Source organism: Melanotaenia boesemani, chromosome 8 (genome assembly GCF_017639745.1).
Source record: "Melanotaenia boesemani isolate fMelBoe1 chromosome 8, fMelBoe1.pri, whole genome shotgun sequence".
NCBI classification, from domain to species: domain Eukaryota; kingdom Metazoa; phylum Chordata; class Actinopteri; order Atheriniformes; family Melanotaeniidae; genus Melanotaenia; species Melanotaenia boesemani.
Genome location: NC_055689.1, coordinates 32,617,060 through 32,632,203, shown reverse-complemented (window position 1 = coordinate 32,632,203; position 15,144 = coordinate 32,617,060). Strand labels below are relative to the sequence as shown.

Here is a 15,144-nt window from a genome sequence, read left to right as displayed (position 1 = left end):
GTATCAATGCTGTACCTGATCCCTCGGAGCTTGGCACGGTTGTCATGGCGATCAAGGATGTTGTGAAGGATCTCGAGTACAAGCTGCCTCAGCTCGCTGTCCTCCATCAGAGAGATGGAGAAGAGCGGGTCCAGGAAGGAAGGAGGCAACGCAGCTGCCATGGACTTGGACCTGAAGCCCGAGGTCACCTGAGGTGGAGGAGAGAGGTGAGGAAGAGGGGAGGAAGAGGTGAGGAAGAGGCGCAAAGTGATTAACAGACAGGAGATGTTGCTGAGAAACACCTCTTTAACAGAGCTTAAGTTCACAAACAGATGAAACTGGCCAGATGTTGACCTTTTCTGCTCCAAGTGGTGATGACATGACAAATTATGATCAGTCTGAGTGGCTGGGGGTGGGGGTGGGGGTTAAGATTTATTTCAGGTTGAGTTTGCAGGTGGGACAAACTGAAGGGCACCAAGGTTCGAGCAGGTACATACATCTGTGATTCTCCTCCAACAGTTAGCTTGACCCCCCCCCTCCAGTATTTTATGCTCAGAGCCTGCAGTTACATTCACACCTCACAGCTGAAGCAGCCAGTGAATCAGCTTTAACCTTCACCCTGACTGGCAATCCTTAACCATCTGGGCTTTGCCCTGTCACCACAGTTTGCACACTGACACTGTTAAAACACACTCTGGTTGACACCCCCGCCCCCCCCCATCGCCGCTCAGCCCCATCTGCAGCTGCACGCTGTTATAAATACTCCGACCTTTCACCCTTCCTGCAGCTGCACGGAGAAGCAGTTGGGAGCGAGGCGAGGCGAGGACAGACAGCCGACATAAAGCTGTGCATGGAAATCTGCAGCAGGCAAAGTGAGTCTGTGTGTGTGTGTGTGTGAGAGTAGATCACTGGTGGGTGTGTTGATGCCACCTGTACCTCCTCATCTCAGTAAGATGAGGGTCTCTTAAAGATGGAGAAGAAAACTTTTAGTGATTAAAAATCTGCTTTCGTTTTTCATAAAGTTGATTTTAAAAATAATATTTGTAATGAAATGAGATTCAGGAACATGTTTTAAAAAGGTTCTCATCTTTTAAGCAACTTGATGGGTTGTTTGCGTAAATGCTTCATTTTACATTTAAATCTCTCAGTTATTCAGCAGGAATCCAGTTAGTGTAGGTGGGAAAGCCGTGGTTTATCTTCATGCTTGAGGGTTTTTCCGGGGGGGTGGGTGGTGGTGGTGACCAATTATCCACAGCGGAAATCTTTTGTTCATAAAATAGAAAACATAAAAGCACAGCCTCCTCGTATCGAGCGGAGAGTGATGTTTATACAAAGAAGTTTAGATGAAATTAAAAAAACAACTGCAGCTCCTTTTAGACGAGGTCCTCTAACACAGCTTTGCTCTTTCTCCTACAACATATTCCTGTGTTTTCCTCCGGCACCTCGGAAGTTAAGACAGAACCACGTCTTTAAATAATTCTGGGAAAATCTGATGAGATTATGAAAGTAAATGTAGCGCAACAGCACATGGTTGCCATTGTTAGCCCAGTTCTCTGAAAACTGAGTGAGGTATCTCATTATGGGAAAAGCCCTCTGACTTCACCAATCATGGAAGCACAATTTACACCACGTCTGTCAAAAACAATCAAATGCCTGGCATGGGGGGAACCCACCCAGCAGCCCCGCGCCAGATATTCTCAAGCTAATTTCTTCCACTCAGTTTTCAGAGAACCAAGGTTACAATGGTAACTTAACTTTCTCTGTAAGTATCTAACTATGAGAGATGCTCCGAAGCTGAATTCCTCGACACCACATGTCCATCCCGGAGGCTTGTAAGGAGCTGAAGGCCCACACTGAGCTGGCCAGAGAGGACGGAGTCACATCCAGGCGGTAGTACCTGATAAAAGGATTTGGGATTGCTCTATTTGCAGCCTTTAAACAGGGCCCATGAGGTAGCAGTATGCTCAGGAGGCTGCAGCTTCCTGCACTGATATGACTCCAGAAGAACCTTTACCAAACATCCCTTGTAATTAGTGTGACAGAAAATGGTGGAATATGTGGAACAAACTAACTTTTATGTAGTAGATGGAAACTGCAAATAGAAAGCATCCACATACATTCTTTATTTCCGGCTCTGCTAGTACAGCTAGCTGTTTGCCAGCCATCATGGCAGCGTAAAGAAGCAATGTGACGTCACTGAGAACGGTCTATAGTGATCCTGAGATCCTCAGAGAACCCGTCGTGTGCTTGGCGAGTGACCTCAGAGCAGAAACCTCCACTTAAACAGCTCCTTTCAGGTTTGTGTTGTTATTTGAGGTGTTTTCCAGACTGACATAGAAGATGGGTTGGGCATTTCCCAACCACCACTGAGCTGGATTATGCCATTTTCCCCGTCTTACAGTGGGTTTAATTAATTGTGAAACACACTGTGTTGCCTTGGCAGAGTGATGTTTGGTCAGCAACAAGCAGCTCGATGCTTTAGAACAGAACAGGAACAGAACCTACACGTGAAATTTTGTTACCATATCTGGGTATTTGAGGCCGTTTCTGAATGCAATCGAGCACAAAAAGACACGCGTGCACAGAGGTTTGGAACACATGGGATTTACATGTGATTCTGATCATTTACCAGCTACGCAGGTCACATGACTAAAGATGTCATCAAGATGAAGAAAAGAGAGCACCTGATAAGTCTTTGTAATGATTAAAATCATCTTCCCGGGCTGGTTGTGTCCACCAGTCAGAGTAAACTGGTAACAGAGAAACTCACCATGATGAGGGAGCTGAGCAGCATCGTCTGGATCCTCTTGGTACCTCGATGCCTGAGTCCAACATAAAAACACAAACTGTCAGCAGGCATGACAAGATTTATCCAACATTTGTCTTTCACACAGCTGGAAATGACCACTTCATGGTCTGTGTCTTCATACGTGACACAGACGTGTGGAAATCCTTCAGCTCGTTTTCTGTTTGTTATTCCTGAAGCAGAGACTGAAAACATATGAAGAAGCATCTTGTCGTGTTTACGGCCTTTACCTGTGGATAAGATTTTCCATCTCTTTGGTCCTTTTTATTGAGTATTTTCTTGAATTTTATGTTGCATTTATTTATTTATATTTATTTATTATGTTTCTATATATTATTATTATTATCTATCATGCTCTCTATGGATAGATGGATGAGCTCAGGATTCCTGGCTGGTGATGCAGGAACGCCACTTATTACGAATGTGTGACTCACCCAATCTTTACGGTGTCCAAAGTGTGGCAGGGGGTCCCGTACACAGGCACTTTTCCCATTATGAACATCATGACTTCAGCTCGCTGGTAGTCAGGAAGATTTCCACCAAAAAAGCCTGAAAGGGTGACGAGAGAGATGAAACTTAAAGGTTGTTAGGTCTACAGACTACGAACCAGGCTTCGGCTTTAACAAAGAGATAGAGCGGCTGGATGGTGCAGTTGGCAGGGCATCCATCTCCCACTGTCTAACCATCTTCAGATGTAAGTTGCTAAATGACTGTGGAATACTACGGAACGTCGTACCGATGGTCTGGATGATGGCGTTCTGGACGATCCGCTCTTCGCTCTCTTTCCCGCGGGCGGATGAAACGCTGCTGCTGGAGTTCCTCCTGGAGGTGTCGCCCAGCTCGAAGTCCACACTCATCCTCAGGTGTTTGAGCAGAGTGTTGAACACCTCCAGCACCGTGGGACCTGCCGTCACAAACCAGGACATGGAGGGAGATTACAAACCGCTAACAGCCGGAAGCATCAGGTTTCTCGTATCTTAGAACAGAAACTTAGCCAAAGAAAATTATTTGTGACATTCAAAGGGACAATTTTAACTTGCTTGTTTCATTCGACTCCAGAAAAATCGTGTTTTATTTTCATGGAAGCATCTTTAAGGTTGAAATTGTTGCTTTAAAACTGGACTTAGTGTCATGTTTTCACCAGGTTGTTTTATCAGTGAACTTCCCCGGTTTGGGGTCTCTCGTTAAGTTAAAATGAAAAATCCCTTAAATAACCTGAAATTAAATCCAGAGATCATTTTGTAGCGTGATGTGGGAACAATTACCTCATCTTCATCGTAAACAGGATGAAGGAGATCAAGTTGGGTTTTAGTTGAACCAAAAATGAACCAAACTTTATTTCCAAGCTAAGAAGCAGACTTTACGGAGAGTTTTAACACTGTTAAAAGATGAACCCACAATAAATCACCTCAGAACTTTTACCACCTTTAATGTGATCTATGACCTGTTTAATTCAACTGAACACCAATTAAAAATTAAAAAAAACCTACAATAAGCTGATTTACTTTCCTGCTACAGTGAAAGCCGTAGTTCAGACAGCTGACAAAGCATCACAGGGAAAGATATCAGTCAGGAGGAAGGTCCACATACATTTCCACAGCATTGGATCTACTCTGGAACACAGTAAAGACAGTCGTCAGGAAGGAGGGAATATGGGACATCGTTGCAATGAACTGGACGTCCTGCCAGGCAGAAACTGGTCAGAGAGGCTGGAGAGACCTACAGCAACATCAGGAGCAACATCTGGTTGTGTCTGCTCCACATGTCTGGACAATGGAGAGGGGTTGTAAGACAGGCTACAACCTTTCACACAAAGATGTCTTTATGTGTGAGTGGATCCAGCGCTCGATGACGGTTCTACTGGTAACTACTTCAACACTGTACATCTGCACCTTCTTCTTCTATGGTCCTTTTATGGCATTACTTAACTCAAAAGGTCCTCTCGCTATCGGTACTGCAGTTTTAAAGCTTCACACAGATATGTGTGTCCATTCTGAGCCACCGTAGTAAAAACAGTGGAAGCTTCCATGTATGTGGATCCACAGCAGATATAAATGAGTCATTCTAAGAGAATAAAAATTCTTTTAGTAAAATGAGTAGATACCAATAGAAACTGTTTTTAATGCCATTTTTCTGTTACCTTTAGGTTACCTTTGATAACCAAAGTCTGATAGAAAATCTGTGGAGTGACTTGAAGATGGCCGAACACCTGAGATTCCTCACAGTCTGACAGATTTGAGGAAAAAAGGGCGGATTCATCAAGATGTGATAAACTCTGTTAATGCAACCAGCTATTTTTTATGCTTTATATCTTTTCCTCACATTTTTATTTGATTCAGAATTGAATGGAAGAGGTTATAGATCACATTAAAGGTGGGAAAAGATTTCAGTGATTTCATGTGGTCCATTTTCTAACGCCACATAAACATTTTAACACCTAATATTCCCACTGTACTTCTTGAGGAAGCTCAGCTCTTCAGTGTTCGCAGGATATCTTCTTAAAGTCTGTTATGGCAAAAGAGATCTGCTTTGCAGAGAGATGTGTTCAGTCAGAGGCTTCTTCAGCCCCTTTGTTTTTATCTTTATTCATAAATAAATAACACGATTTCTCTTACTGAACTGATTTGAAATGCATTTCATCTTCTTTATGACACAAGTGCAGCTTCCATCACTGCAGTGACGACAGCAGAAAGATGGAAAACCTGTGTTTACAGAGGCCTGAGAACTAATGACTGACTCAGATTTATGCATATTTTTCAGTATACTTTTACTTTATCTTACAATATTTCATAGTGCTGCAATATAACAGCTGAAACGGTCAGGACCTGAAACAATAAATAAATAAAAATAAAGTTTTCCCATAAGAAAATAAGCTGCTTCAGTAAACAGCAGCAGCATCGGTTGCTTCAGGTCTGATGGTGCTGACTGGAAGGAAAAAGTCAAATAGCTTCCTGCAGCAAATTTACTATAAATGATAGTATTAAGGTTTTGTGGCAGGCAGGAAAAAGTACCGGCTGCTGTGGTGTTTCTTTTGTTGTGGATCTGAATTCAGCCTTTCAGAGCCTGCAGACACTCTGCACAAACTGCAGTGCAGAGTAACAGACTGCTGCAGTTGTTCTGATCTACTTTGACACAGAAAGCAACACCTCAGATTATCATACAATCAGTGCTGACTGGCTCGTCCACCGACTGCCTGCGAGGCCTCGACTCACAGAGAAAACAAGTCATTTTAAAACACATGTAAGGAGGAAACGCCAGACACTGATTTTTAGTTACATGAATCATGAAGCTAAATTAAGGTAAGAGCAGACCTCAGAAGTTAAAGTGTCTTCAGAAACGCAGACACGGTGATTAGACGTGCAGATAAGTTAATCATTTTAGTATTTTAGTCAAGCTGATTGTCCCTCAGTAAATAAGGTCAGACTTTTTTCTCCAGTACTTTAAATCTTTGTGCTAAGCTAGGCTAACCCCACCCGGGGGCTCAGAGATGCAGCATCAAACTGCTCATCTGCAACCAGAACATTGAAACTAACATTTACTTCACTCTTTACTGCACTACTGCACAGACTGGGAGTTGCTCTACACACTGCCAACACTCAGCTACACAACACTACCAGCCAAAAACTGCAGCCCCCCCTCAGATCCAAGGTCTCAGCACACCGAGCGACCAGAAGTACAGAAAACCCACACGGGAGGAATCCTCCAGTCATAGAAGTAAAGGTCACACATTTTAGATGCAGTTGGAGGTTGATGTTTGATTCTCATATGTGCACAAGGTACAAGCAGCAACCTCAACATGGAGCACTGGAATGACTAAACGCAGCAAAACAAACCGGGAAAAATTACTAAAATAAAATAAACAAATAGGAGTAAATGAGACTAAATGAAACTAAATCTGTGAGATAATAATGACTAAAAAAAAAACCCCAACATGGGGTAACAGAACCGACTAAATGGTAAACACTAAAAAAATAAAAAACCTAAGATGGATCACAGAAGTGACTGAACGTAAAATAAAAACAATGCATAAAAAATGTAAAATAAGAATAAAGAAATAAAAAAATAAAAATAAAAATAGAATAAAACAAATAAAAACTAACATGGATCACGGGAATGACAAACAAAAATAAACTTTAAAAACTAAAGATGGTAAAAAAAAAAAATTATATGAATCTTTTTGAAAATTTTAATAAATAGTAAGAACATGAGAAAATTAAAGTTAAACACGGCTGAAAAATGACTTTAAAATGAAAGGAAAAAACTAAATGAAATGAAGCTAATCGGTTGTGGTGGCGGTTAAACGTCTTAAAGCTCCGTGTTCCAGGTTTGTTGTCTTTTACTGATGTTTCTGGGTTTCTGGTCACTCCGAGCATTTCAGAGACATTTCAGGATTTCTGGTATCAACGTGCATCTCAGGTCCATTTTTTAAACACAAACTTATTTATTTTAGTTCTGGATTTGAAAGGATTGCTTGTTTGATGCACCTCTTTTGAAAAATGACATCTATTTGTTTTATTTATCACCTAAAACTCTTAAAAGTAACGCCTGCAAATATTCGGTGCTACTGAAACAAAACTGAAGTCCTGTTAAAGGAGACGTGTCCGGGTTTACACTTTTTCCTTTCTGGGAGCAAAAGACGAATCATTCCAGTTATTTTATACAGTGTTTTTGCTTGAAATGCTCATTCTTAACCCTTAAAACTCCATTTCTTGCATTTTTTTAGGCTGCATGTTTGTTTAGTGTAGAAGCTGAACCTTTTAATCCCAGTCAGCATCATGATGTTTCTCAGCTGTCAGATTATGAGGCTAAAATGATGTAAAATGAATGTATGAATAGATGTAGCAGCATAAAGGCCGACCAGAAGAAGAAAGCAGAATTTATTTATAACAGAACTTTGTAGAAATAACACACAGATCAACAGTGACCAAGCCTTTTCTCATCTCATCGTTCTCTCAAGTCTTGGCTTTCGGGAGAAAAAATATTGGCATTGAAACAAACACACAACAGAAACTATTTCCATGTTTCCACTTTTTCCTCATTTCCAGTTATTCCTGCTACTATTTATCTGCTATCCTCACTAAACCAACTCCAGCTCAGCTGCATCACAAACGTCTTCTTGGTTTTATTCCAGCCATAGAGGAGCATTATTTTTCTTCTTTTCACACACACATAGAACTTTCTGTTCACTGGTTGATCTTTGGCTGCTCCTGATTGGACATTAACGTCAATCTAAGCTCTCTGATTGGTGGAAAGTCTGACAGGAAGTGGCTTCATTATAATTTCCAGGTCTAAATAGAGGTCTCTTTTCAACATTGTAGTGAGAGTGATCTTTTTATGATGAAAATGTGGTAAATAATGACTTTAATATGGCGATCTAGTGGAGTTTTAAGGATTGAATGAGACCAGCTGTAATCTGTGAAGATGAATAGTCTCCACATTTGTGGACGATGTCTTCAGTTTTATTCCAAACAGCAGAAAAATACCCTTGAAGGAGAAAATGTTCCTTTTTTTCCCCTGATATTTTAAATAAATGCTGGTTGCAAATGGCAGGCAGGTGGGGGGGCTGCAGTAACCTGTAGCACCGTCAGCTCAGTCTAAAACATGATCATACTGTACCCAGCCACAGATTGGGAGGAGTCTGTTTTTCACTTTCGAAGCTGAACACGTCGCATCTTTTGGACTCCTGGATCATCCCTGTCCAGACGGACGGTTGTGTTTTCCCAGACAGAGACAGTAAAACAGGTGGTTGCAGGTAAAAAAACAACAAAAAAAACATTATGATGCACAAGTTTGTGTCTAACTCAACACACAGCAGGATGGTAATCATCTCGCCACAGTGGAAGGTTTATTTTCCACCTTCATCTAACAGTGAAATGAAAAAACTTGACAGGAAATGTAATGAAAATGAGTTTTCTGTTGATTTGTTTCTGTTCTGCTCTTCTTGGGGTGACAACCTCCGTACTTATTTAATTAGTAATTAATTAGCACATGCAAACATCTCTTCAGAAAAAAGCCACAGAGGAGCAGGTGGAAAACAACAGGATCACAAACACTTCAGCCTCATGGAGACACGTTCACTTTCCTCCCGTCATGTGAGAAACAACCAGGAAGACTTTCTGATGGAAGGGTGATCAGGTTTTGTGGAAACGGCACAAAAACAGAAACCAGGTTTTCCACTGGCCCTTTTATTACTTTATTAACTTTTTAAGAGGTAAATGAATGTTATTTATTAAGATTCTTCACTAACAAATAGAAGATTTTCGTTAAAATGAATCATTTTCCAAATATCCCTGAAATAAAAGGCAGAATTAGGAGAGGAAGGAGTTGCTGTGAACACGTTTGAGCCGTGACAGTTTCCAGCAGGTTGAGACAAAGAAATCTAATTTACTGCTTTCTTCTGGAAATACTTCTTTCCTTTTAAATGAGATGCATTGAGCTATATTTAACAGAGTACAGACATTTTTGCTCCAAACAACATTCTGTACATGTTAAGAGCAGCTGCTGAATCTTCACTATTCATGCCGGTAGTTTTACCCCCACTTGTACTAACCTGCATGCTGAGACAGTCACGGTGTCGTGTTGTGGGTTTAATCATCAAACCACAGTTGTGTTCATGCTTTTCTTTGTGTTGCTGACATTTCTGTTGCTCTGATTAATGATTTTATTCCAGCTTGTCTGTTTTTTCTATAGGTGCTCCCGATGATTGTCCTCTTTGTTTAGTTGAAGATGGTGCAGGTGGTTTTCTGTTTGCTTACAGGTGTAGCAGTTGGTTGTCTGTTTTTTTCTGTCAAGATTGAACAGCTGATGCTGTTTTCCATCTGGTGTTTCCTCATCTTGTTTTTTTCTCTTTCATTTACTCTAATATTATTAAACGGGACCTGGTCTGATGTGCTCTACATGCCAACAATATAAATAAGTAAAACAAGCCTCAAAGTTAGAATATAGGTTTTACAAATCAGAAACGGTGTGTTAAAAAATCCCGAAGGTCTGTAACATCATCTCAAGTGTTGCAGTTTTTCAGCAGGACCTGGTCTAATGTGGCCACGGTTGGAGTCACTGTGTAGCTGCAGCAACACCAGGCTGTCGGTGTTTCTTTATTTAAGCTCAGAGCCGGGGTTTACGTTAATGATCTCATTATGGGCATGTGTTGTTCTACATGGTCACTATTGTCCTCCCTGACGTGCAGTTTTAAACCCACCTCCCTCTCTTTCCGACTCTTTATACAACCTCAAATCTTGGTTCTCTTCCAGTTTCCTCAAACTTAACAGCAAATAAGCGGAGTTCATGCTCATCTGTAGACCTTTGACTCTTTCCTAAACTAACAGCTTCTCACTCTGTCTGCAGCTCTTCACCTCCCCTTCCCCTCAGGTTTAGAGTCAATATATCAATAACAGAACTCGGTCTGCATGCTTCCATCTTCACAGCATTAACCCTCTTCACCCCTCCCTCACCCCGGTCCATAGCCTGGGCTCCTCCAGCTCCTCCAGCCTGACAACTGTAACGCCCTTCTTTTCAGTCTACATCAAACATACTCCATAGACTCCCAAATCCTTTTAAAATGCTTCTTGTTACATTTTAAGGCCATCCATCAGCTTGCTCCTCCATACCTGCCCGCTCTGGTCCACACTGCCATCCCTGTCGTTGTTCCCTCTGATCCTCGCCTTGTTACCATGGCGACCAGGGCTTCTAGCTGCTCTGCTTCCAAACTGTGGAATTGCTGACCTCCGTAATGCTGACTCCCTCCCTCTCTTTAAATCTCATCTCAAAGCTCATCTATGCCAAAACCTTCAATTCATCTGTCAGTCTGCTGAATTTCTGCTGCTTTCACTTTTATTTCACTTCTTTAGTTTCTGTTTAACTGCTTTGCTTTACTTTTGTTGCTGTATTTGTTTACATTGATTTGCTGATCTGAATGGTAAAATGACCCCGAGTTTCTTGAAAGACGCTTTAAATATTATTATTATCATTATTACACACAGATGATCAGAGTGTGATTTAACCAGAGGAAGCCTGCCTGCATCATTCTGTTTTTAACCATCTTGTACTGTAACTTTATCACACGATGCAGTTTACAGCTACTTTCACAGCCAGGATTAATGGTGCAGTCTGTGTTATGAGGTCACTGCAAACTGGAAAATTCCCACATTAACAACCTTCCTTTTGACGGTTTTGATCTAAATAATTTCATGTCAATGACACTGAGGGATCCGGTACATGTATTTGACGCACCTACAGAGCCTTTGGCGGCGATGGCCACCGTCTCCAGCAGCACCTGGACGATGCCGGCTCTGACCCGCGGTGTGTTCTTGTTGTGGTTGTCCAGGTGGTTCAGAACCTGCTGGATGACGTGGTGGGAGTGTTGAGCCTGGAGAAATCAGAGAAAAAACAGACATTTAAAGCATGTTCACAGTGATTTGACCCAAAATACAAAGTGGCTCACAGAGTGCTGTTTGCTCTCTGATATTTATAAATGTTTCATGTAAAAAAAAAACAACTCCTCTGACTGGACGGACCCACTTTTTTTTTTTTTAATGCCAGTGATAGTGGACATTATTTTTCAGTTAGAAGTTCTAATGGCTAGAAGTTCTATCTCCTCATAGTGAAGAATCCATCCAGATCATCACCACAATCTAATCACTGGTTCCTAATTCCTCATTTTCTGAAAACTGCATCCAAATCTGTCCATAACTTTTTTAGTTTATGTTGCTAACAGACAGACAGACAGACGCTGTAGAAAACATAAGCTCGGCCTCGGCAGGGGTAACAAATTCAGCCAAAAAACAAAATCTTGAGGGGCAAATACTTTCAAACAGCACACAAATCTCAATGTTCCCAATACGCTGGTCAACCTCCTGCTCTGCTCTACCCTCACTTATTAACAAGGCCGGGACTCTCCTGGACTTGACACAGAGACTCCAATCCACCTTTCTTTGACTAAAGACTCTGACCTCAGTTTGTTTCAAGGGACTTATCTAATAAAGCCTGGTTTTTTTCCTTTTGCTTCCCTCTCATACTAAGATGAATGGATTTGTGCATCAGACTGACACAGAGAAAAGCTAAGCTAGCTAAACTGGCTGACTAACCCACCTCCAACAGATGAGATAAAGCCACCTCATCCAACTAACAACTGTGAAGCAAAAGAATGAACAATTCTCCCAAAATGTCAAGCTAAGGTTTCTTTTTGCATTAGTAGCTGTTGACATGCTCTAAAGCTCCCCGTCCCAACAGGTCTGGTTCTTTGAGGCCAAGCGGTGACGTCTGGCTGCGGTAGCAGTAAACTCTGAGTGCTGGTCGTACTGTGGCTGTCAAAGCCCACCGGGGAGCTCATAGAAAAGGAGACACAGAGAAAGGATATGCCCTTTACTGCTCCTTTGAATTCTGAGACACATTACTGATTAAAAAGTGACATCCTGGAGCATTTCTGCTGCTGTGAGTGTAGAAATCCACATCTGCTTCTTTGAATGTGTGCTGATGTAAAGCTACAAGGACGGGACTTCACAAAGCAAAAACCTATAAGAACTGATGCATGTTTGGTTAATTGGTCACACTAAACTCTCCCTATGAGTGAGAGTGAGCGGGTGTTTGTCTCTCTGGGTCAGCCCTGTGAAGGACTGATGATCTGTCCAGGTCTACCTGTCTCTCGCCTGCTAATTACTGGGATAGTCTCCAGCTTCCCATCAACCCTAAAATTAACTTATACGAACTGTATTTGAGTATTGTTAAACAGCTTTATTTTTATTTCAATTAAAATTTAACCCCACTGTGTTTGTCATTTTTATGTACCAAAGCTAAAAAACTTTCAGGCTAACGACCCGTAGCAGAAACGGCAAACAAACCCGGTTCAAAAGAAAAAAACATTAAAGTGACTCAACTTTTAAGATCATGGCATTATTGCCTCTTTTTCAAATTATTATGTTATAAAATAATGAAGCTATATCTATAATATTTGTACTATAAACTTTATAAAAGAATGATCACTCACAGCAATAACTCACTGAATGAGTGAGAAGGGTGAGCCTGTTTTATTTATTCCTGGAGTGATGGATGACAAACAAACTCATCCTCCACTTGTAAAAAAGCCTGGTTTTTATTTTTTTTATTGCAGTCCAAGTGGAAAAGTCTGAGAGGTTTGTAATATGCTGCATGGCTTCAGCAGTGAGAGACTGAGGACCAGAAGCGTTCATGATTAACCTGCTGAAACCTTCACTGGAAAATTCCAGCATTTGCTCTTCTGCCCGACCTGTGAGCCAATTTGCCATCACTTGTTGAAGTGGACAGATTTAAAATGCAGTGTGTTGCTAGCTACATGCCAATCTGTGCTGGAGCTGTGTGGTAGGTTCGTCCTGCACAGGGTGACAAGTCACAGATTTATGTGAATTATCTCCATCACGTCACTTTTTAATTGGTCCAGAGCTGATATAACTGGAGGTTATTGACTCCTTGTCTGTTTAATTCCACAATGGTCGTAATGTAGTTACGTAGAAGATAAAACATTAGTACAAAACTTTTTTTTCTTTGTTTTGTTTGCAGACTCCATGCTGGAGAATCTAATTAAAAGGGAGGCATTCGTGTAGACTGACACAAAGTATGTAAAAGCCTGATGATGTTCAGTAACATCTGGAGCATCAACACTGTAATCCTCTATTGTTGTATCTGCTGGTGGGGTTTGTGGATGTGGGTTAAGGGAGAGGTGGAGCTATGGAGTCAATGTTCAGAAAAGATGCAAACGTGTTGTAAACATGAAATGAAACAGTGGTGTTTTCACTGTGTTTCACTTTGGGACTCAGCACATACACCTAACTTCGCCTCTGTGTGGACATGCTGTTAGAAAACTGTTCTAATAATATTAAAACATTTGTTCTGAAAATGAGAATTTATTTAAATGGATCATTAAGCCCCTAAAATGAAAACAGTCCATTAAACCAGAAATCAGGAAAATGAGCAGATTTCTTCTCGCAGTGAATGTCCTCTGTGTACGCTACCTGGATGGAGTACATGATGATTCTGAAGCAGGAAACTGCAAAATCATTGGGGTCCCACAGGTGATGGTTGTCCAGGTGACTGCAGACAGAGGAAAAAAGCTTTTAGTCTTCTCAAACGTTAAGACAAAGACATACTGACGACTTTGTCAGGCTTATAAAGGCTGTTTCATATTCTGCAAGAACAAGAAGTTTGTTAAATCGTACTTCAGCGTTGGTCTTGCGTGTGGGGTGGTAGCCATGTCTTTAAACGCCACGTGAACAGATTTTCATTCTTCCTCACGACCAGTTCTTTAAAATGATCCATTCAACCTTGTTGAATCTTTCATATCAATGTAAAAATGGAAATCAGCTTTCCGCTTCCCACTTGTTCGCATTAACCACGCCAACTTTCCATTTCTGACCACCCAACATTTATCGGACAACACACGAGAAAAGGGAACTCACATATCAGGGCTGTGAGAACAAAATGGCCTCATTTTCTTTCTAGAGAACAAATTTCTCTGCTCTAACGGACTATTTAATGGCCTTAACGGCTCCCAATTTATGACCAGTTTATTGTGATACCTCTGAAGATAATTGTGACACTTAAATTAAGGTTATTAACCATATTATCACGTTAATATGATAATATTGGGAGGGTTAGGGTGCAGGACTGTGGCCCTCGAGAACCCCTGGTTTATATGAATAAAATTATTATAAACTGGGCTATTTTGGATTATATAATGATTTTTTTTGTGGTTTGTAATTGGATTAAAACCAACTACAATGGAGTAGACTGTGTGAAAGTCCCTCGAGATGACGTAGTGAACTAGGACGATACATATAAAGCTGACTTAGACACAACCTACATTAAAGGGGAATATACCCAATTTGATACTGCTCAGAAACAGGGCAGCATACTGAAGAGTCATCTCTTTTTTAGTGTCATACTATTTATAACTGATCCTGAGTTCACTTGTTCCAGTAGGAGAAGTGAACTTGAACCCAGATTTAGACCAATTCTTCGGCCTCTGATTGGACTTATTCCTCAGAAGACTTAAGAGCAGTAACTAAGGTAAAATTACGGCTTAACATTAGCAAAATAATCAGTGTGTGCAAGTGAAGTGAACAAGTGAACAAGATTCTCCTACAGACTGCCAGACGTAAATAGGCAGATATAATTAGATAATGCAGAGGAGGTTCAGATAGAGATGCAGGAAAACATCCCACTGCTGATCTCGGAGGCAAACATATGGAACATGTTCAACGCAAACTGGCAGAGGAAGCTACGAAGGAGATGTGCAAGGTTAGAGGTTTAAATAAAAAAAAAAAATCATCAGTGGGAATCAAAGACGACAGATATGATGAGCGACTCAGCAGATGGAGGACCATAGATTT

General features: G+C 41.1%; 1 protein-coding gene across 6 annotated transcripts in view; it reads right to left on the bottom strand.

Moving 5' to 3' along the window:
- efr3a (EFR3 homolog A (S. cerevisiae)) overlaps nt 1–15,144 on the bottom strand; it is a 146,873-nt gene that overhangs the window by 26,263 nt on the left and 105,466 nt on the right. For all 6 annotated transcript variants that reach the window (XM_041991666.1, XM_041991661.1, XM_041991660.1 and 3 more), the window contains 6 exons: nt 13,768–13,846; nt 11,015–11,150; nt 3,522–3,689; nt 3,220–3,334; nt 2,750–2,801; nt 16–188 (listed from right to left, as the gene is read on the bottom strand). In XM_041991666.1, coding sequence (XP_041847600.1) covers nt 16–188; nt 2,750–2,801; nt 3,220–3,334; nt 3,522–3,689; nt 11,015–11,150; nt 13,768–13,846 — 723 coding nt within the window. The remainder of the gene's footprint in view (nt 1–15; nt 189–2,749; nt 2,802–3,219; nt 3,335–3,521; nt 3,690–11,014; nt 11,151–13,767; nt 13,847–15,144) is intronic.